This window comes from Triturus cristatus, chromosome 11, assembly GCF_964204655.1.
Source record: "Triturus cristatus chromosome 11, aTriCri1.1, whole genome shotgun sequence".
NCBI lineage: Eukaryota > Metazoa > Chordata > Amphibia > Caudata > Salamandridae > Triturus > Triturus cristatus.
In genome coordinates, this window is record NC_140594.1 from 143,965,784 (window position 1) to 143,988,912 (window position 23,129).

Here is a 23,129-nt window from a genome sequence, read left to right on the forward strand (position 1 = left end):
CCCCGGCAGCATCCGCCTCAAAGCCCTCCTAGTCCGTGCTTTCAGGCCCATTCCACGCCAGTGGGAGGCAGAGTTCGCCATCACCTGCTCCACTGGCGTTCCATCACGTCGGACAGGTGTGTGCTGCAAATGCTCCGAAGGGGCAACCCCTCCAGCCATGCCTCCGCAGTTCCACCGCATGTCGGGGGATCACTTGAATCTTCTGCAGGAGGAAGTTACGGCCCTCTTGGCCAAACGGGCCATCGAGCGCGTTCCTGGTCCAGAAGTAGGTCGTGGTTGTTATTCCTACTACTTTCTGGTTCCCAAGAAGGGCAAAGGGGGCCTACGCCCTATCTTGGACCTCAGGAGCGTCAACGCCTTCCTCCGGAAGGAAGGTTCAAGATGCTCACCTTAGCTAGGTTCTGGCTGCCCTAGACCCTGGAGACTAGATGGTAGCGTTGGACTTGCAGGACGCTTATTTCCACATCCCCGTCCTGCCGGCCCACAGGCGTTCCCTGCGGTTCCCCGTGGGCCAGGAGCATTTTCAGTTTACCGTGCTCCCCTTCGGCCTCACCAGTGCCCCTCGGGTGTTCACGAAAGGGATAGCGGTGGTCGCAGCTCATTTGCGCAGATTGGGGGTTCTAGTCTTCCCCAATCTCGACGACTGGTTGTTGAAGGCGCGCTCGCCCCAGGCAGTCGTCTCCCACCTGCAGACTACGGCCGACCTCCTGCATTTGCTGGGGTTCTCCATCAACGTGCCAAAGTCCCATCTGAGTCCCACCCAGAAGCTCCTCTTCATCGGAGCGGTTCTGGACTCGGCGCGGTTCCGGGCCTATCCTCCGGGATATTCAGGCTCTGATTCCCATCTTCCGGCCTCTATCCCGGGTTTCGGTCAGGTTGGTGCTGCGGCTTCTGGGTCTGATGGCCTCCTGCATCCTGTTGGTGCTTCACGCCAGATGGCGAATGCGGGCTCTGCAGTGGGACCTGAAGTTTCAGTGGGCCCAGCATCGGGGTAACCTGTCCGACCAGGTCTTGATCTCGGAGGGCACTGCGAGACAGTTGCAGTGGTGGCTCAAGGACCGCGATTGGGTCAGTGGCAGATCCCTCTCCCCAACTGGAGCACGTAGTAGTGACGAATGCGTCCTTCCTGGGATGGGGGGGCCACATGGGAGAGGCAGAGATCAGAGGCCTCTGGTCTCCGGCGGAGTCCCGGCTCCATATCAACCTTCTGGAGCTGAGGGCGATCCGACTTGCACTGAAGGCATTCCTTCCCTCTGTCCGGGGGAAGTGTAGTGCAGGTGTTCACGGACAACACCACCACCACCATGTGGTATTGCAACAAACAGGGCGGGGTGGGGCCGTGGACCCTTTGTCAGGAGGCTCTGCGCCTCTGGACATGGCTGGAACATCAGGGCATCACCCTGGTGGTTCAACATCTGGCGGGCTCTCTGAACGCCAGAGCAGACGAACTCAGCCGGCAGTGCATGATGGATCACGAATGGCGTCTGAACACGGACATGGCGCAAGGAATCTTTCGGCAGTGGGGAGAGCCTTGGTTAGATCTATTCGCCACCGAAGAGAACGCGCAATGTCAGCAGTTCTGCGCGTTGGAGTTTCCAAGGCGGCACTCGCTCGAGGACGCCTTTCTTCGCGAGTGGATTTGCGGTCTATTGTACGCCTTTCCGCCTATACCACTTCTGCCCAGAGTGCTGAAGAAGATCAGGCGCGACCGGGCCCAAGTCATCTTGGTGGCTCCGGATTGGGCAAGAAGGTACTGGTATCCCGAGCTACTCAGTCTGTCGATTGATCCCCCGATACGACTGCCTCTTCAGGAGGACCTTCTGTCGCAGCAGCAGGGGACGGTCCTCCACCCGAACCTGTCCAGTCTCCACCTCCATGCGTGGAGATTGAGCGGCGACAGTAGATGCCATTTGACTTGCCTCCTGAAGTCTGTGATGTTATTCTGGCAGCCAGGCGTCCCTCCGCAAAATCGGTATACGCCTGCAGGTGGAACAAATTTGTGGCATGGTGCACAGCAATGGCTGTGGATCCCCTTTCCGCCCCTCTTTCTGAGGTTCTCCTCTTTCTTCTTTCTATGGCCCAGCAGGGCTCTGCTTTGGGCACTCTTAAAGGTTATCTTTCAGCTATCTCTGCTTTCTTACGGCTTCCTGATCAGCCTTCTCTTTTCAAATCCCCTGTTGTTTCTCGCTTCTTTAAGGGCATTACTCACATGTTTCCTCCTTTTCCTTTCGTAATTCCTCAGTGGGATTTGAATCTGGTTTTGACGTATCTGATGTGCGCTCCCTTTGAGCCACTTCATAATTGTCCCCTTCGTCTGTTGACGCTTAAGACTGCTTTCCTGGTGGCCATCACCTCTGCTAGAATGGTGAGTGTGCTCCAGGCTCTCTCTTCTAAGCCTCCTTTCCTTTCTATCCATCTGGACAAAGTTGTTCTCAGAACTCGTCCTTCCTTTCTTCCTAAGGTAGTGACTGCCTTTCACATCGGGCAGTCTGTTACGCTGCCCACCTTCTTTCCGCCTCCGCATCCCTCGAAAGAGGAAGAGAGGCTCCACCGGCTGGAACCCAAAACGGGCACTGTCCTTCTATCTGGACCGCACCAAGCAGTTCCGGGTGGACGACCAACTCTTTGTCGGCTACGTGGGTGCTAAGAAGGGACGGGCGGTACACAAACGAACCATCTCTTGGTGGGTCGTTTTGTGTATCAAGGCTTTTTACTCCTTAGCTAAAAAGGAGCCTCCTGTAGGGCTGAGGGCCCATTCCACTCGGGCCACAGCGGCGACTACTGCCCTGGGCCAGGGAGTCCCTTTGCAAGACATTTGCCAGGCAGCAACGTGGGCCTCGCTGCACACGTTCGCCAAACACTATTGCCTGGACAGCCATGTCCGGAGAGACGGCTTCTTTCGCCGTTCTGTTCTCCAGGACTTTCTGGTGTGATCTTGGTTCGCAGACCCACCACCGGGGTTGGTATTGCTGGGGTAGCTATTCTAAGGTGAGGAATCTAACTAAAGTGTTTCTTTCAGATGAACAAGTTACTTACCTTCGGTAACGATATATCTGTATGAAACATTAGTTAGTTAGATTCCTCACGACCCACCCATCCTCCCCGTTCTGCGAACCGATATCTAGGGTTGAGGTCATCCCTTTCAAGGCCCTAGAATTTTTTGGCACCAGTGTCGGTCTCTTGCATGGCTCTGCGTTCCTGGCGCGGAAAGCTATGTACAAGAACTGACGTCAGCGCGCGAGGGCGGCGTCTAAGTACTCCGACGACGTCATCCCGGCGATCACGACGCCGACGACGGACACGTGCAAGGGTATTGCTGACGAAAATCTTTCCGGATCCAGCCTGACGCCTGGGGATATTCTAAGGTGAGGAATCTAACTAACTAATGTTTCTTAAAGATATATCGTTGCTGAAGGTAAGTAACTTGTTCGCCAGGCTTAAACCGTCCCTTTTTATACATTTAAGTCACCCCTAAGGTAGGCCCTGTATGACCCAAGGGGCAGGGTGCAATGTATTTAGAAATCAGGACGTGTATTTTTAAGTTCCACATGTCTTGGTAGTGAAAAACTCCCAATTTCGTTTTTTCACTACTGCAAGGCCTATCTCTACTATAGGATAACATAGCAGGGGTGTGGAATGTAATAAAATATCTACTTGTCCATGGGACAGGTTGCTTCATAAATCTACTTGTCCTGTAACAAAATCCACTTGTCTCATTGGTGCCATGTAGTGTGGCGACAAATAATGGCAGCAATCTCATTATATAAGAGCTCTGATAATAGCCTCTCTGATTATGCCAGAGCTCATACCATAGTAGGGTTTGAATGCTAGCAATTCCCTTTTTTTGTCACCTTTCAGGAGTTCTACATACAGGGGATGGAGGTTCCCCATGGTTGGAATGCCCTTCTGAGTCTGTGCAAAGCTACTAACTTGCATGTTTTATGGGTTTTCATCAGCTCGTCTCTAATATTTTCCCATTCAGAGAAAGGTTGGAAATTTCCTCCTGACAAGGGAAGAAGTAAAATCTCTTCCAGGGTTGGGGGAAAAAAGTGGTTGGTGGGAGAGTGAACTTGTTACTACTCAACATATTTTCGCATGAGCAAATCTACATATACATATTTGCTCGTGCTAAAAAGCGTTTCACAAATATTTTCTAGGAGTACGATTTCCTGACCTACTTCTGTAAATTCTTGTGAATTCATGAAAGCCGTAAATCTGCACTATTACAAGGACATACTATGGGTTCTCTTTTGTGACTTTCTTTAACCTTTTCTATGCCCATGACGAGATAGTCTCGTCATGGAGCACGGGTGCGCTGTGCCCATGACGAGACTATCTCGTCATGGACCCCGCCCGCTAATGTAACGCCCGGCACAGGAGGGGGAAAGGGCGGGGCACTGAAGGGGTTAAGAATTAGGCCCCTGTTTAGGTCTGCACATACCAAGACCTTTTGTTTTTATTATAATAATATCCCTCTATGTACCTGCTGGCTTCACTGTTAGTGACAACATTTTGCTCTTTCACAAGGAGCATATCGGCATCCTAGGTGGAACTACTGTGGCAATGTGTGGTTTTTGAGAACAAAAATATTTTTGCTTTAGCCAATGTTTGTTATAATAATGAGGGCCCAGCAGCTCCCACAAAAAAAAATGTCTACAAAACCATGTCAAAGCAAGACATGCATTGACAAACCCCAAAAGGCTGACCACCATCTCATAACTATTGGCTTTGCCAGGGCTTGTTTATTTTCATGTTTCCTATATTTTTGCTGAAACTGGTTACACTGTTTTTCCATTATGAATATTTTTGGGAAATACCAGCATGCATCAACACATGTTTCTTAATGATGCTACAAAGAAATGGCACATAAAATGTCACAGTAGTTAAAACTTTGTTTTCCTATTTGCATTTTTTTAGGAACATTTTATTTATAAAGCAAAGAATCATCAACCTTGGTTTCAAGCCTTTACATTTATTTGCATCTAATCGGAGAGCATCCTGGTAGTTTTATACAAAGCCTCATATTGTTAAACTTTGCAAACGTGTGTACACATTTTTATACTGGAACCACTGTCACTAGTGCAGTCCGAACTTACATTTCCTTAGAGTGCTCACCCTAATAATAAAGGCCTTGTATTAATGAACCATAAATACAAGTTCAAACTGAATTTACATATGGACACAAATATTACCCTAAATGCAGACAGTCCCCTTCCGTGGTACTGTGATCTGGCAGCCAAAGGGTTTGTGCTACATGCGGTTGGGCCTACTTGTCTCAAGGACATAATAAACATGAAAACTTGACCCCAAACAGTATGTCCTGGGCATCGGGCTATAGGAATTCCCCACCCCTGCGTTGGGATTACCTTAAAATATCTTTTGAGTGTAATCCCAATTGTGAAGAGATAGACATTTAAAGTTTGGTGTAATTGAACTTAAAATCACAATTCATAGTGAAGTTGGATTTTAAGTTACAGTTTTGCAAATGCCACTTTTAGAAAGCTGGCATTTATATACCTTAGCCATTTGGTGTCGCTGCCTGTCTCTGTTCAGTCCGGGCTGGGTTGCAGTTGGTCTTTGTGTATTCCCTCTAGACATCCACACAGAAAGGAAGCTTAGGTGTGTCTTGATGGGTCATCCTGGGTGATGGGAAGAGGAGCTGGGCACAGCCTCACACTCACACCTGAATAAGGTGTGTCCTGTCCACACACAAAGGGCTACATACCCCCCTGTATGGACTCTATAGCCAGGGCAGGAAGGGAAGACCTCTGTGAACTTCAAAGCTTTCTTTGTAGTCTCCCCCATGTCAAAGGCACAACTGGGTATAGGTTCTGGACCTCTGACACCATAACTTCAGTACACTTCTGGACCTCTGACAAATCTGCTAGAAAGATAAACTGCTGTGCTGCTGAAAGGACTGCCACTCTGTTGGACTGCTGCATTCCTAGACTCTTGCCTTGCTGAGCTTCCCTGCTGCCTGTTGTTCCCAAGCCTGGGTGAGAAGGGCTGGACCTGCATCACTTGAACCCAGAGCGACTCCAAGGGCTTGCTGGCTTATCGCCTGTTCAAAGTCCCAGAGAAATCAAAGACTCAAACTCATCCTGCTACAGCTGCTACAACTTGCTTCAAGTCTTGCCCTGTCAAGTGGTGCCAACCCAGTCCTGGGCCCTTGAAAGTCGGTATAAATGAGTGCTCCAACCAGAACCCATGCATCCTCATTGGAATCAGCGCATCTTGGCCTTTCTATGGGTTTTGAATCTATGCATCCTCGTCAAAGCTTCGAAGGAGCCGGCGCATAACACTCGGAACCAGCGCATCGCCTTCAGAATCGTCTCATCGGATGCTGCGGGAACAGTAGCCGCTCCCCTCCTTTGGAACCAGCATCTCGCACTCAGAATCAACGCATCACCACCATTACATGAAGAATATTGACGCATCTTGCCCACTGGGTGGCTCGGCATTGCTGCCTCACTTCGGCTGCACCTTGCAACTTCGTCAACGCAAAGCCGGATCGAGGTACTGTTCTTCTGCTTCTCCTCAGTGGGTCCCTGTATCTGACCCTCGCTTCATTGCGGTTAGCCTGAACGTTTGAGTTGGCCCTCGTCCAGCACGACTAGATATCCCATTTAAGCGCTTACTGCTTCTAAGTGCTATTTGACATTTTTTTTTTTTATTCATGTCTCAGCTACTGATGGTTGTATGTTATTTTGGTCTTTTTATTTATAATTTTTTTCTCTATTTTCTAACCAGGTGCGTAGCCATTTTGTGGTGTTTTTACTGAGTTAATTTTTGAAGTGTTGGTCAAATACTTTTACCCATTGCCTCTTAAGTTAAGCCTGACTGCTCTGTGCCAAGCCACCAGAGGGTGAACACAGGATAATTTAGGGTGTGTTGTGACTTACCCTGAGTAGGATTGTGGTTCCTGCTTGGAAAGGGCGTATACCTCTGCCAACCAGAAAGCCAGTTTCTAACACCCTCAACCTCATTATCTCATTTGAAACATCAGGCCATTCAAATACACGATTAACACCAATTTTCAATTTTCAAATACTAAGATGTATAGTTTGGTCTGGGGGCACAGGAATGTCGTTCCATTGTCCGAAGTGTCAATCAAATGTGACCCTTAACTCTTCAAACAATAATGTTGCAAATCCGTGTTTCATGAAAACATTTCAATTTACAAATGTAAGTCAACTAGCGAAATTCACACTGGAACCTCCAAGGTTGGAGAGTCCAAGAGAAGCAGATCCATGATCATTTTTATCTGGTCTCTTAGCCTCGCAGCCAACCTCAGATCACTAATCAATAATTATTTTTTACAGTAAAAGGCAAGTTTGTCCTTATCAGCTAATAATAGGTGATTCCAGAATATCAGCATCAGCTTTATAGATTTGACGCACCATTAAGTGATCTTGCTTTTACTTTTATAGCTTGGATCAGGGTTTAGGAAGGTTTGGTAGTGTTTTTATACACCAGCCTTCAAAATTGGCCCAGTTATGATGCTCACTCATATATAAATATTTAGATTGCACCATAGATTTAAAAGTATCCAACACTGGAAATGTTGAGCGGCCTCCATATTCTAAACCAAAGTTACGTAACCAGGGTTTTACTGGATTTCTGTGCATCTTCCAGTTAATATTTTAAGTTAATACCATTCTTAGATATTTATAGGACTTTACTTCTTCCACCCATGCCCATTTAGAAACCAGTGAAACATTTCCTTTGGACACCCAAATACCATGGTTTTGGTATTTTCCAAATGTATTGTTATTTTTTTTCACAATAGCAAATAAAAACATCCTGTTTCCTTCGTAAGCCTACGTGGGTTTCATTCAAAATGACCAAATTGTCACCATGAAGAAGATAAGGCACATGTCTTCCACCCATCTTAGACAAAACAATCTATAAGATAAAAGATAAATAGGGTTGAGGCAATATACATTTGTGGTGTAAGACATTTTTAATAGGAATTGTCCTTGTTAGATGGCCAACTAGGCCTATTAGACCTAAATCCACCTGAGGCTAATCTCCCCTAGGAACCTCTTTGAGAATTGCCAATATCCCTCCTGGAATTTTCACCTTTATTAATGAATCCCACAATCGCTCCCAGCTTACCAAATCAAAGGCTGCCCTGCAATCCACAAAACAGCAGAGGAGGTTGCCCCTAGTTTCTATATACTTCTTTTCAATAACTCATCGAGTAAAGCGGGGGTCCATAGTGGAGTGTACTTCTTGGAAATAGGTTTCATAGCGGTGTTGAAGTTGAGTCTCACTGTGGCATAAATATAAATAATATTAATTGTTTAATTCATCAATTTATTTTTCAGGTTTAACATACGAGTTGACGCTAAAGAATTCTGACTCTACAGGTAAGAAGTAAATTAAAATATTTATATGCAGTTAATTTATTAAACAATTGGATATACATAAAAAAAAATACTTAACCTAACATCAACTTTTGATGGAAGGGCAGTAAGATTTAAAAAGCTGGATTTAGTAGAAATGTTGTTTCTAGTGCTAAAGGTTATTTTTTGTTTGGGATAATAGAAAAAGGCAAACCTAAGCTGGCTAACAGCTCTTCAGGACTACTTTCGCACCTATGATATGGTGACCATCACTGATCTCTCTCCATGCACCGAGGAATCCTACAGATTTTCCAGTGTGAGGGACCACTGTAATGTCTAGTATTAGTTTCTATCGGGGTATAAGGCTGTCCCCAGCAAAAGGGGGACAGCCTTATACCTCGCCTTGTGGTACACAGTTAATGGCTTCTGTGCTCCCCCTCTCTGGGGTGAACAAGACCACCACATTTCCTCCCAGTCTTCCACACATACGTGCTGATTGGAGTGAGACTACCTAATCCGTGTGGAAGGTAATATGGTGGCTACTGTGAGAAGTTGGCCTGATATATGATGTCACTAGTTCTAGTGTACACCTTGTATCAGTCCAAACAACCCTTATGGTGATTGGTTGTAAAGTAAACCTTATAGACCAGCTATCCTAGTGGTAGCATGGACAAGAGCAGTCTTAGGCTAAACTCTGTATGGCATGTGAAGCCAGCTGTTATACCATTTGCAACCCCTTGAATACCAAATGAAAGGACACCACAACAGATATTATAAAAATAGAATGTATTTATTCTAGTCAAAACCCCCTCAGCACTCTTTATGAGATTCGAGGTAAGTACAACACAGTCTTAATCAAGCATACATAAGTCACACAGGTAAGTAATACAGTTAGGCCCTAGGGGCCACGCAAACCATATACTAAGTAAGTGGTATAAGAACCACTGTCATGAACACAGGTTAGGCCTAGGCCTAGGGAATCGCTGGGGCTACACTATCCTATCAGTTGCTAGGCAGTGGGAGGCCCACGGGATTCAGGTGCAGAGTGGAAACACTCACGCGTAATGCGTTAAAGTCGATAGAAATAGTAGTATTTAGTAATTAAGAGTTTTAGGACACTTCGGAAGGAACTAGGAGTTAGAGACTTGGAAACTAGACACTTGGATAGTCAATACCCTTGTGAGCACCGGAGTACTCAAGTTACCTAGCCCACGGGCTGCGGGTGCATAGGTGTGAACTTGCGTCGGGTTTCGTCGTCGACTCCTATGGATGCCTGAAGAAAGTTGCTGACAGGCAGTCAGTGAAGAGTGTCCGGTGGATTCCAAGGATGGAATCAGGAAGGAGGATACCAGCAAGCAGAGGGGACAGAGTCTAGGTCACCAGCCAGGAGCCGGGAAGGGACCAGGAAGGAACCAGGCGATGTCGTGAAGTTGCAGGTGAAGAGGTGAAGCTTGTCGCAGCAGCCACGGGTACCAGGAGGCGTCGAGGACGACCAGGACCAGGAGGCGAGCTGTCCCACGAAGGCTCTTGCTGTCGGCGGCGTCGATGTCGAGTTAGGACCCACCAAGCCTTGGCAAGCGTAACCCACGCAGGATGGAGGACTTGCTTCTTTTGCAGACCAGGGAGGTCTGTGGTGGTTCCCTTTCACAGGGGAGCAAGTGCCAGTCTGGAGGAGCCGGACCAGCAAAGTAAAGTTGAAGGTTCGTCATCACAGAGGTCGCTAGCCAACGGGCCAACAACCGGACAACACGTCGAGCAACTCAGGTGCAGAAGGGCCCCACGCAGAACACGTAAAGTGTGGGGAGCTGATCTTCTTTGCAAATGGTGCTCGGGTTTGGGGCTTCTCAATTCCCCAAGCACAGCCTCGAGGAAGCCTCAGAAGTCGCGCTAGTCAGTTACTAGCCACTTTTCCCAAGTCGCCGGTCCCACGTCCCTCGTCGCCTCCACGGGTCTCAGCTTTGCTGTAGATGTGGATCTGGTTCAGAGGTGTCTGGAAGTGACGGCGCTGGTCAGTCTCTGCAGTCGTCCCTCGTAGGATCAGTCGCAAAGCAAGCAGCGGTCGCTGGATGATGCCTGGTTGCCCAGGGTGGTCGAATGTCGAAGGTCCAGAGTTTCTGTTCAAGATGCAGGTTCAGGATAATCTAAAGTCCTAGGGACTCAGCTCCCACTCTTATACTAATCTGGGGGGCGGGGTTACCTGCTAGGTCCCTCCTATGGGTGGGACCAGGGAGGGGGGTGGTTACACCCCCTTTCCTTTGTCCAGTTTCGCGCTAGGACTGGGGCTGGAGTGCCCCAGCACCGGTTTGAACTGGACTATGCATGGGACACCTTGTGTGCCCCAGGCAGTGTCTCGTTTCATTCATCCCTCCCTGCCCCAATACACTAAGGCCTGTCTAGGGTGGTGCTAGCACCTCCCAAGGCAGGAAACCTATTGTCCAAGCCTCCTTCGCTGGAAGGTCTCCCAGCAGCAGGAGGTCAGACTCGTGTCTGTGGCAGCAGCGTCCATTTTGTGACGCTGGGGCTCTGGTTAACTTTAACCGGGTAGTAGGTCCTCAACATGTCTTCTCCCTCTAGAAGGGAGGAATACTATCCTCACCGCCAGAAATGGTGTGGGGGTAGTATTCCAAAGTGTTAGACACCTTACACAACATGTTTTGATAAAGCCAAACCATAGTTACCATAACCGCGAGGATTATAAGGCACTTTAAGAGTATATGGTAGGCGATATCATAGAACAGCTATAAGGACATGGTTCCGAAAGCTGCAGACAGGCTCAGCTCATGCTAGAGCACCATCTCGCATGTTACCAAGCACTCTGCCTTCAGGATTGTTAAGGCCTGCCATAGGAGTGACTGATAGGTTACCCATGTGTCTATATATAAGGCAAGGGGTGATTACACGACCTTGCCCCAGCTGAGTGATCAGCCAGTTGTGTCATAATGGAAGGCCAGCCAGGGGTGGCATAATACATGCTGCTGCCCCTGGTAGGCCTAGGGTACACCTATGCCCTGGGTACCTAAGGTACACTGTACCGGGTCCAAAAAGATGATCCTTACCAATTTGGTTATGCACCTAAGGTGCATAGTGAATTTAGAGAGAGAACAGCTGGGCTGTGGGTCTGATTAGCAGGCCCACAGCCACATCTAAGTCGAAAACCAGTGAAGCAAAAGCAAAAAGTGGGGGTGAACATAGAAAGCAGACCCTACTCTCCTACAGCTACCACTTAGTTATTTCTTTTGAGTCCACAATACCACTATCTGACGTAATTGTTGCCCAGTTCCAACATATCAACTGATAAAGGCAGACGTTCTGACATCCAGTCAGTGAACGCCTACATCACCCCCATTGGGGATTTGATTCACTATTGGACCATTAAGCATTTCTCATTTGTTCCCATTCAGAAACTCTCACACTAAGATATCCCCAACATTTAAAAGTAGTTCTACTTGATGGAGCACTACTTATTTTACCATACAAAAGCTAGGCCTTTAAATCTGCTTGTTGGTGTATTCTTCTTTGTTCTGGTCAGCTGGGGCAACAAGCAGGTTTCAGGGAAGATCAGTATTGTTTACCAGTAGTGTCTGCTAATGTGGCTATTACAGTGTACCAGTATGTTCTTATCAATGCACAGTCCCATACCATGTCAAAGAAACCTTTTTCTTCCTCATTACACCTGGAACACTTATGACTCGTACCTCAGTGCACCTGCTAGTATGCTGGGCTTTAAATACCTTTTGTGTAATCATTTAAATTTTATAAATCTTGAGTTTCTGGAAAATATGTTACTGTATTTTAATGATTTATTTAATTCGGTGACTATGGATTGTTTGTTCAAGTCTGACATCCCATTAGGTCAGCATGTGACTGGCTCCCATGTGCTTTTTACAATGATACTACCATTCTCCTACTGTCTTCATGTATCATCATCATACATTGCACTTTGTTGATCGTTAGGCCATTTCCCTGGCTCACTCAGAAGTTGTGTGCAGCCTGCATGATCAATCAAAAGCCAGGAACTGACCCTTGAAGTCCTCATATTCCTGATGTAATCCAAATGTGAACTTAATTTGTGTATAGGTCGCTCACTAGGGTGTTCCTGGCTGCCATCTAGAGGCCTATGTCGGCTGCTCTAGTCAACTCTTGTAACCTTCTAAAACACCATAAAGCGATTTCATATGCATATTCAGAGGTTTTATGTTTGATGCTCCTTTGCCAGCAATATCCAGCAGTTCAATCGGCATAGGACAATTAGAATTCATTTATCAATGCCTCCACCATTGGAGCAGCTGTATTATAGTCCCCAGTGTTTATGCTTTTTCTGTGGCAACCTAGGTAAGCTACTTAGTTTGCCAGTTTAGTAGGCCAATGCAACTATGTGGTACTGCTCATAATTCGAGGGTCCCAAGTCTCCTTGGTTTTTGTAGTAAATCAACAGAAGCAAGTGCCCAAATATCCATGTTGTATCAGTTCCAAATATTCCTGATGTATCAGTTTTCTGCTGCATTAAACATAGCTTCTATTGATTTTAAAAGCAGGTGTTGTGGAATATTATTTGGGAACAGTTAACTTAGACACAGGGATAGCACCAAGAAGCAGTAGCGCAGGATTAGTTAGTTTCCCTTAATACAAGTAATGTAACTCATTGTGAGCCGGGAATACTGAATGATTAACTGTTTTTTTTAGAAAGTGTGACACGTTTGAGATACTCATGTAACTCCTTGGTACCATGACCTTACATAACTTAGATAAACTATACCATGGCAGCAGCAGAAGCTGAGAAAGTATCCAGGCCTCAAAAATCATAAAATACGATACCAGGCGTACAGGTCTAGTGACCTGAATAATCTACTTGACCTAACTGTAATGCCCTTGGCCCATAAATTGGTTCAACTGTTGGATCCTGGGCAAATATTTTATTTTACCTAGCTGCCTTTCTCTTCATTATCACATGAGTGCACCTTCACATATGTGGGTTTAGCATGTCTGATGTACAAAATACTATTTTGTTTGATATAATAGACTAAACCTTTGCTCCATGTATAATATGAATCAAGCCCACATATAAGGTGCACATGATCCCTGACCTGCCTCTTAGTTCACCAGTAAATCAGAGCAGGGGCAGGAATGTTTAAAAACTCATTTTTATTAATGTATTACTAAAGCATGTTATGATAGCACACTGCCATTTACAGTCAGCACTTTTTCTATTGAAATGGCTGCATACTTTCCCCACTGAAATGCAGTTTTACTGAAAAGACTATATACTGTCCAAATCCTAATGTTTGGAAATTGGGTTTCTGCAAATATATAGCGTTTGCACATTGCCATTTAAAGTGTTCTGATTTGTTTTGATCCTTTAAAAATCTTTGTTTCCATCACACTTCTGAATTTAAAAAATGTGCTTTCTTAATTGCTGATATATTTTTAAATATTTGTTCTGTTTATTTACAAGCTATTTAAATGTTTTTTGTTAGAAAACAAACTGACATCATACAGCCTTTCGTTTCATGATTGAGAGACACTTCAATTAACTAAATACTCTAACTCTGCAGTCAGAAAAAAGAAAAGTAAATACCAATGTCCAGGACAAAATAAGAAGCAATTTGCAAGACGAAATAGGCTGACATTTGGCCTCTGTCTTTTACTGCAAAAGTGACAAGATAAAAACAAGGGTTAAAGACATCATCATTTCTCATTCAGCTTCTGAAGTAAAGGAACACCTGTTTGCCAGCTTGAGCTCTCTCGCCAGAAGGGCCAGTAGGCCCTAAAATTAGCTCGCCCTGATAAAGTCTGACTCGCCCTAGTGAATAAATGAGTAGACATTTGGAGGCTGGACTATCCAAGTTGTTAAACAGGCATAGCAATCTCATGCCTATATAACCTTGAAGCTTAATACATCATCAGCGCACTGGTGCATGTTCATCTTATTCTGGCTAGTGACAGGCTTCCAACCCTTGAGAAAGAGTGAAAAGATAAGCATTGTGCAATGAACAAAAACTGCATAGACATATGATGTGTAGAAAAGAATAATCTAGGGGTAAGACGTTTCCAGAGCCGCAAGTGTCTCCAAGGGTGAGTTGCCATATTTTATATTTATAACACTGTAGACGCACAATTAGTGGAGACTTTATGTAGACAGGGGCCACAGTGCTGTGTCCCATAAGAAGTTGCTCTTTCTGGGTGCGGCTTAGGGTCTAGTCTTGGACTGACCATTGAGTGTTTCTCCTCACACCAGTGCAATGCAAAAGAACTCAAAGCAAAGACTGCAATGTGAAGCATCTGATGGGTTGTTTCTTTGTTACAATTGTCCCTTTATTCAGTATGCACTATATTATTATATGTGCTTATTTTTATAAGTAGTATTTCTGTTACCTCTGACCCAGGGTTTTGCAAAATTACCTGTTTTTAAAGTTGCATGATTGCACATGTGTCCTAAGGATTCAGAACCTGAGCTTCGAGACTCCAACTGTCATCGCTGGGTTGTGTTTCTTTCTTAGTAATGGGCACATGCTGGAGAGAAATTTGGCTTCCTGACATAAATTTCCTGTTATATAAAAGTACCATCCATCACCTGTCTGAGAGAGGACTTTACCATATACAAACTATATGGCAATAACCTTACGCACTCCTACTCTGCATTAAAAGAATAGTTTTTTAATGCCGGACAATAATAACACTCGGTTCCAGTACCTTGACTAGATTTATCAAGGATGTGGGTATCAATCTTACTACAGTACTCTCAACGTGAAAAACAAAGAGGGTGGAAAATGGACTAGCTTAAAAAGATTAATTACCAGGAGCATGAAGTGCACCCTAGAACTAACATGTGCTAAGTTCCATACATCTTCATCTATATACTCATCATTTACAACTTGTGCGAAGCACTTTTGACGTGTTTCGGCATGCTATGAGTCAGAGGCCAGGTGGGATTTCCAGAGGTCCTCATTAAGAAAAATCTTATTGGTGTGGGAACAGCCAGCCAGGCAAAAACTTGTTCCACACAGAACGAAATAAACAACCTTGACTATTCCTCAAGATTATCAGAACCTCCATCCCTGAGTAATGCTTTTTTGAAAGCTTTTTCCTCAATTCCACTCAAAGTTCAAGCACAGCAAAGTGAAGATGAATTTTCTGCACAGGAGGCTTGTCTGTAGGCCATATTCTCCACCTCAGTAATTTATCATTGAGTTTAACTGAAAGGCTTCTGAAGACCTAAAATAAAGCAACCTGAGGGTGAGCCTATCATGAAAGAAGCCAAATGTCCTTCCCAAGATCTTCATTCCCCTTCAAGTGGAAGAAGTTCTGCATCAAGTGTTTGGAGAAGCAGTTGGAAATGAAAACTTGCCAGGAAGAAATGGTGCTACCTTGCCTTTGTACCTGGCTACATCTGGCCTACAGATGAGGTACATCTGACTGCCATTACTAGTTACAGTAAGAATCATTAACAGGTATCTTTTTCACATTTCCACTTGTAAAATATTTCCTAGATAGCATTAGGAAAATAATTATTCCAGTTAGGAAAACCTCTTTAGTGTGGATCGGTACCTGCTTCCCTTGCAATCAGCAAACCATGACCGGTGCTCTGCCGATACTCTTTGGTCTGTTGTTAGGGCTATTTCTTACCTTTTCTTTTTTCTCCTCCTTTGAAATCAAATTGCTCATGCCACCACATTCCTGCTTTAACCTACCCTCGTTATGCCATAACCATTTCCATCAGCTGCCCCGCATACCTTCTGCATCTCGAACTTGGTTAATAGTAATTCTTTGCACACCTGTGCTTTGTATGCTATGTTCCCATTGGACCACACAGCATGGTTGAGCCACAGCTCCTAGAAAAGGACCAGGATCCTATATCAAACTGCTGATTCTCCAAATGTTTCCACACAAGGTGTCCTCTCTATTTCTGCATCTGAGGTTGATTCCTCAGTGGGTTTTCCTGCCAAACCCCTCTCTTATTAGAGAGCAGCACACTTTACAGAGTCACTGAACAGGACATCGATCAGGATGTCCTTGTTGGTGAACAGGAGGACCTGCACAGATGCTATCTTGCCATCATGGCCGTGGCATTGGGAGGTGCTGTCCACTGTTCCCCTGCCAGAAAATGAGTGCATCTATCTTTGGGTTGCAGAAGCAGCCCCTCTACTAAGACCAGTTCTGGCCATAGAATCTCAGTTTCTCAAGCAGGCTGATAAGATTTGGAGGTAATGTTTCTTTCAAATTGTAGTCTCAAAGTCATTGCACAGAAGCACCAGACCCCATAGGACCGTTCAGAATTTGTGTTTCATAATCCTTCAGCTTAGAGTCTGAATGTGATGGCAGCTTCAAGAAGGGTTGAGAAACATTCTTCCAAATAGACAAGGATGCGGTGTATCTTAAGACACATCTGATTTTTTTTCTTCTAGTCTGGGGGTGTTCCTGCCAGTGCCATTAAGGACATACTAAAGTATACAAAACGAGACGGATGAAATGCTTTAGTAGTCTCAGCCACTGGCAATTACTTGGGCTGTATCCCATTCGATCGTTATTTTGCACACCATGTCATCTCATTTTGGACCCAGCTATATGCAAATCAGTCTTGACCCTACGCCAGTGGGAACTATTTAGCCCAAAAGGCCAAGCCAAGCCAGTTCTTCCCTGAACCGGATCACAACCACCCAGGAATGGTTTCACCAGAAAGGTCAGCAAAGGTTTGCCCCTTAATACAAGTTTGACTGCTAAACCTCCTTTCCATCAGACTGTGCCCAGAAACAGTATCAGTTCATGATCTACAGTGGCATGGAAGATGAAGAGCTGAAACTGCTGATGTCCAGGAACCTCATTGATACAGCTGCCAGGAGCATAAATAGCCTTCTGGCCAAGCGGTAGTACTCTGAATTTAAGCCAAAGGCCCCTTTGATGGGAAGAACTTTTTCAATCCAACAACAAACAATGATGTCTAGCACAACTCGAAAGTCAGGGTCAGTGTGAAACAGCTGAGTATCATTTATGCAGTTTCGAACAGACCCCCCATGTCTATTGCAGCCATCAAATACCTTCCAGTCTTTCAAGGGTAAGGAGTCCTACCAACCCGAGACCCTGGGTATATTCTCTTCTTCTTTGGAAAGAAGTCAGTCAATGAGGAAATGTTTCATGATGAAGAATATACACCTCCTCCAATCTCAGTCAAGACCATAAAATCCCAGTTACTTCTTGGTGGACTAGTTGCCATCTTCTGCACCATCTTAGGAGTACCACTAAGTGTCAGTGGATGGAAGCTTTCCCTCTTTGCCACCAATGGACGTAGAGAACAAACATGGGTGGGCTTTTTGTTTTGAGTGAATAATGGCTCTGCTCTACAGCTTTTACAGTTGCCACAATTCAGGCGGTCTCTGCCACAGTTCATATTTCAAAAATATTTGCAAGAGGTAAAAAGGCTTCACTCCTTAAGAGCAATCACATTGATCCGCCCACTCTGAATAATGGGGCAAAGATGTACTACTGCCACACCTTGTAAGCAAAAACGAGAGAGCCTTTACCCCTTCCTGGATATTCACAATATAAACCAGCTTCTTCCCTGGCAGTTCTCAGTGGACCTCCAGGACACCTACTTTAATTTGCTCAATGTAGGAGGCTGCAGTAGCCAGCAGTCAGGTCAAATGTACTAAGATACTTGGCTGGGGCCAGAGTATCAGTTAGCTCATCTGTCCTAGGAATTGGATTGGCACCAGTCCTAGTGACTGCATTGAGGCCTCTGTAGTCTAGACCAAACCTCATCTCTTTCTTACCATGTTGGGTGTGAGGTTTTGGCACATTGACTACTGGACTAGCCCAAAGGCTATCTGAAGTCTCAATGACCCCCCCCCCCGTTCCAGCATCTTTTGGACCTCAGTCCTGATGCACTCTCTGACATGGTCAGTCAGTCTGTCTGTATATTCATAGGTACACCAGGTGGTCTGGCTGGGAGTCATAGAGAACAAGTGGGCAAACTGATTGAGGACTTTCCTGCTATCACCCTGCTGCTGGTCAGTGAGGCTGCCTGCCATGGCTACTCCATCAGGTGACCCATCAACAGGGTCCTTGGAGAGGAGACCAGGGAGAGGGTCACTCTTTTCCTCCTGCCCTCATCAGTGGCCATGAGCAAGCTCATGTCAGTCTTGTCAAGAAAGGCCTTTAGGCGGTTCTAAGATTACCTATGTCAACTAAATAGATGACCTCCCCTTTTTTCTCAAGAATGGTGTGGGGGCCACTGCACTTGTCCTGGAATGCTGCTGGGGCCTCAGGCTCCAACACCCACACTTTCTTTCCTGGCTGGTAAACAGTCAGTATAGCCTTTTGGTCATGCTAAGCTTTCTGAAGCTCCTGGCTGGCCTCAAGGTTTTTGCTGGCCTTTTTCATGTACTCATTCATACATGAAAGCAGGCCAAAGACACATTCCACAATGTCCTGTTTAGGAGGTTTGAGAGGCTGCTCCCATCCCTCTTTAGCCAGACACAATGGACCCCTAACTGGTAGTCCAAACAGAAGCTCAAATGGGCTGTATCAATGCCCTTCTGAGGAACCTCTCTGTAGGCAAAGAGAAGGCAGGGTAGTAAAACATTTCATTTTCGTTGACCTTTTCCTGGAGTCCCATGATCAAACCCTTGAGGGAACCTTTCAACAGTCCCATTGCACTGTGTATGTATATTAATCTTTATTCGATTATGCATCATAATCATAAAAGATAAAAACATAAAAGCCACATAAAAACATTAAAAACCTTATTATACACAATCCAGTACATTTAATTCAGGTAACACAATATATAAGCATTTAGGTACAGTTTAAAAGTAGTGGGCCAGCCTGACATATGCATCATTATTTCTTAGGCACACATTATTTTATTCCAATATAAGGCTCCTTTTAAATAACCGGTAACCGCCAACATCACTGCCTGGTTAGGTAATAACTGTAAATGTAAAAAGGCAGGTCAAAAGTGGGTAAAACCCCTCGCTTTTAAAAGAGGTAATAGATACCTTTTATGCAACAAATCATAAAATTTACTGAATTAAACCAGGTGTTTTAAAGTTTGAGAGGAACAATCATCACAGGGACAAGCTAAAAGGGCATGGGGACCAAACTGACTGTAGATGGTAGGGTGTGGTAAACTTGTAGTTTACACCACACTCTTGCCACGTGGCAGTGATGTAACTAGACATAAAGTTTGTACCTCTGTCTGTTAAGACCTCCTTAGGAAACCCCACTCTGGAAAATACTCCTAGAAGGGCCCTAACCACTACAGGAGCTGAGTGTTCCTAAGGGGAATAGCCTCTGGATACCTAGTGGCATGGTCCACCTCCACTAGGATGTAACTGTGTCCAGATGGCGCTGGAGGCTTTAAGGGACCAATAATGTATATCCCTACCCTCTCAGAGGGAACCCAACCACTGGAAGTGGAATTAAGGGGGCCTTTGTAGTGCCACCTGACTTACCACTGGCTTGGCAAGTGACACAGTAGTGACAAAACCCATTGGTATCTGGAGACATGTTGTGCCAGTGAAAATGAGGGAGAAGCCTGTCCCAAGTCTTGTTTTGCCCAAGATGTCCTGCAAGGGAAATGTCATGTGCTAGGCATAGAAGAAACCCCCTGAATGTCTGGGGTATTACAAACCTCCTGATGGCACCAGGCTTGGGGTCTCTACACTCAGAGAACAGAAGCCCATCTTCACAATAGATCCTATGGGACCCACTGACATCCCCTACTTCCTCAGCAGCAGCCTGCTGTCTGAGCTGTTCAAGAGAGGGGCAGGATTTCTGCTCCAAACTCTTAGTCTGCCCTGGAACGGCCCCCTGCCCCGAAGAACTCTGCCTTGTCAGGCCCAAGTTGATCTGGGACAGTAACTTCACAGTAACTGAGGTCATCTCCCTCAAGAGACAGACTCTCACTGGGAGTTTGGGAGAAGGATAAGTCTTTGCCCTTCCTGCTCCTTCTCTTAGGAGCCAGCTGGTCCATTTTCCAGGATCCAGTGCTCCCTCAGTGCCTAGCTCTTTGGCCTGAGGTCTGATGACAGCAAATGCACTGGCAGAGATTCTCATCATCTCTGTATGTATCCTGAACTCCACTTCTGATCAGGCTGGAGTTTCTAAATCATTGCCCAACAGACAGTCTATAGGTAGGTATGGGGGAACCACAACTCTTTTAGGGCCAGTTACCCACTCTCACCTCCCCTAACTGAGATTAACAACTGCCAAGGAGTGATCAGTCCTGACATTGCTGGCGTTGGTCACTTGGTGGAGGTGACCAAGTATGATTTGTTCAGGGGACACAATTATCTCTGTAACCAATGTGACACTGGCCCATCTGTCCCTGTTAGCCATAGCTTCTTGACCCCGTTGTCTGTACTTGCCCAAATTAGTGAGACTTACAAGTAAAGTGGCAAGGCCCATGTCACTGTCATAGACAAGGACAGCTTGAGTGGGTGTTCTGACTAGGGCAGAACCCACTTCAGAACCCAAGGTATACCCTACTAATCCTTTGGGGGCTGTACTACCTCTTTTACTGGTGCTAGGGGTGCTAGTTGCCTTAGGGGCAGTGGTAGTTTCTTCCTTGGTGGTGGCCTTAGGACAGCTAGCATCCCTTGGCCGATTGCATTTTTCCTCACACAGGTAACACCAATGTTTCTTTCCAGAGGAAGTGGAGTATTGGGACCCACCCCAAGATGCAGGTTTTTGGGGACCTTCTGAAGACTCGTTTTTGGCTTTACCTTTCTCCCCACCCTTCTCTTGGGCCTTAGAAGAATCTTGCTTCTTCTGGTCACCACCACCTTGATTTTTTTGCTTAACACTGGGTCGGACCCACTTGCCTGCATTCTTTCCCAATTCTTGGGGGGAGATCATATCAGAGCACACAAGGTACTGGTGCAGTTGCTGATACTGACAATTATTAAGGATGTGCTCCCTCATCAACAAATTGTACAATCCCTCACAGTCATGTATGTTGGTCAGAGCCTTTACAGGCCGCATCGTTATTGGCCCAAAGAGTCAGTATTTTGGAATAGCCAAGTCAAAGTTCAGTCCTCAATCCTGTTGAGATGCTGTGGCAGGATCTAAAGAGAGATTGTATAAATTAATACCCCAAAAACATCAGAGAGCTTTAGCAGTTTTGCAAGGAGTGGGCAATATTTCTTCCCAAGAGATGTGAGAGACAGATAATTTTTTTCATGAAATGTTAACTTTGAGATATTGCTCCTATTTGGTCTGGCATGTCCACGTATAAGCGAATCACATGGTTTACATACTTGTGACTAGATGAAGGTTTGATATGCCTTCATTTGCAAATCCATAGATTCTTAAGAGGGGTTCCATTTTTCGCTTCACTATATGCCCTTACATATAAACATGTCATAGTTGAAAGCCAGTCTTCTTGGTATTGAGAGCTTTCCTACCAGTGCTGCACTCTGAGGTGGCAATGGTTTATACAGGCTACATCAAAGCCATCTTCTAAATGAGGAAACTAGTGAGGGTAGACTGTAATTCTGTGGGATTTGAATCTACAATGAGATGTACATACTAGTATCCAGGCATTTCAAAGACCAGAGCGGAAAGACGCATCAGGCGTCTCTACTCATCACAAGTGGGTCCTGTATCCCATCTATGAAACCTCCTGCAATCCATTTAAATCCTAGTACGATCAATGTACTTTTTGGATGGGCAGAGTAGCGGGGTTATAAAGTTCTGGGTTGGATAGAGGCATTAATTTACAACTGTCCAACAACCCTATGATCCTTAGAGTCAGGATCAGGCAGAGCTTTGAGGGGGGGTGTAATGGTCCTAATGACTCCAGCCTGACTTGGTCAGATTGATACTCATATCCATTCCTCATTCGACAGAGAGCCCACACCAGCCTCCCCAGAGGTTAGTTTAGGGAGAGTTCTATCTCCCCTATCATCACTCATCTTGGACTCATTGTTCCTGAGGATTTGGACTTTAAATACCTAAACGTATCCTCAGAGAAATGAGAGACCTTGACAGCCAACAGAAAATATTCCAACAGAACAGTACAGGAGCGAACTGATGCAGTTCTGTAGTATACAGTCGGTGATCAGCAATATGCAAAATGGCTCTCTAAGGTCTATCACAAGTACAAATCAGTTATGGCAGGTAATCTGACACGGTGCATAATAGTGCAGACTATGAGCATGACATGTTATCTCAGCTCGGTGATATAACATGCTATGAAGCTCTACCTTGTAATCCTATCTGGTCCCTTATACAACTCATCAACACCAAACTTAAGGGATGGCATGACCAATGCCTCCTGGACAGAAAGGAATACACCTACCTTATGCTAGACCGTCCCAGATACCTCTGCATATACACTCTTCCCAAGATCCACAAGAATCTCCCTTTCCCCCCCTGGTAGGCCTATAATATCCTGTATAGGGGGGCCGACTGAAAGGATTTCTGAGTATGTGGATACTTTCTTACAGCCCTTTGTCCGTGACCTACCATCTCACATCAGGGACGCCAAGCATATTCTGAGCACGCTCACAGACATTACATGGGAGGAGGGTATGACACTCGTAACACTAGACATCATAGCACTTTATAAAAGTATCAGACATGACCTTCGACTACAGGCCTTAGGTCACATTCTAGGCCGTAGATCGGCCAGCCTTTGGGAGCACACTGAAATGCTTTTGGAGATGACAGAACTTATTCTGGACAATAACGTCTTCCAGTTTAAGGAAGGGTGGTACAAACAAAAACAAGGGTTGGCTATGGGCTCAAAGTTTTCTCCCTCGTATGCTAATCTATTCATGGGCA

General features: G+C 45.5%; 1 protein-coding gene across 4 annotated transcripts in view; it reads left to right on the top strand.

Annotated features, from left to right (window-relative positions):
• Positions 1-23,129, top strand: part of CCDC92 (coiled-coil domain containing 92) — a 372,010-nt gene that overhangs the window by 295,591 nt on the left and 53,290 nt on the right. For all 4 annotated transcript variants that reach the window (XM_085633890.1, XM_085633894.1, XM_085633892.1 and 1 more), the window contains exon 3: positions 8,331-8,372. In XM_085633890.1, coding sequence (XP_085490016.1) covers positions 8,331-8,372 — 42 coding nt within the window. The remainder of the gene's footprint in view (positions 1-8,330; positions 8,373-23,129) is intronic.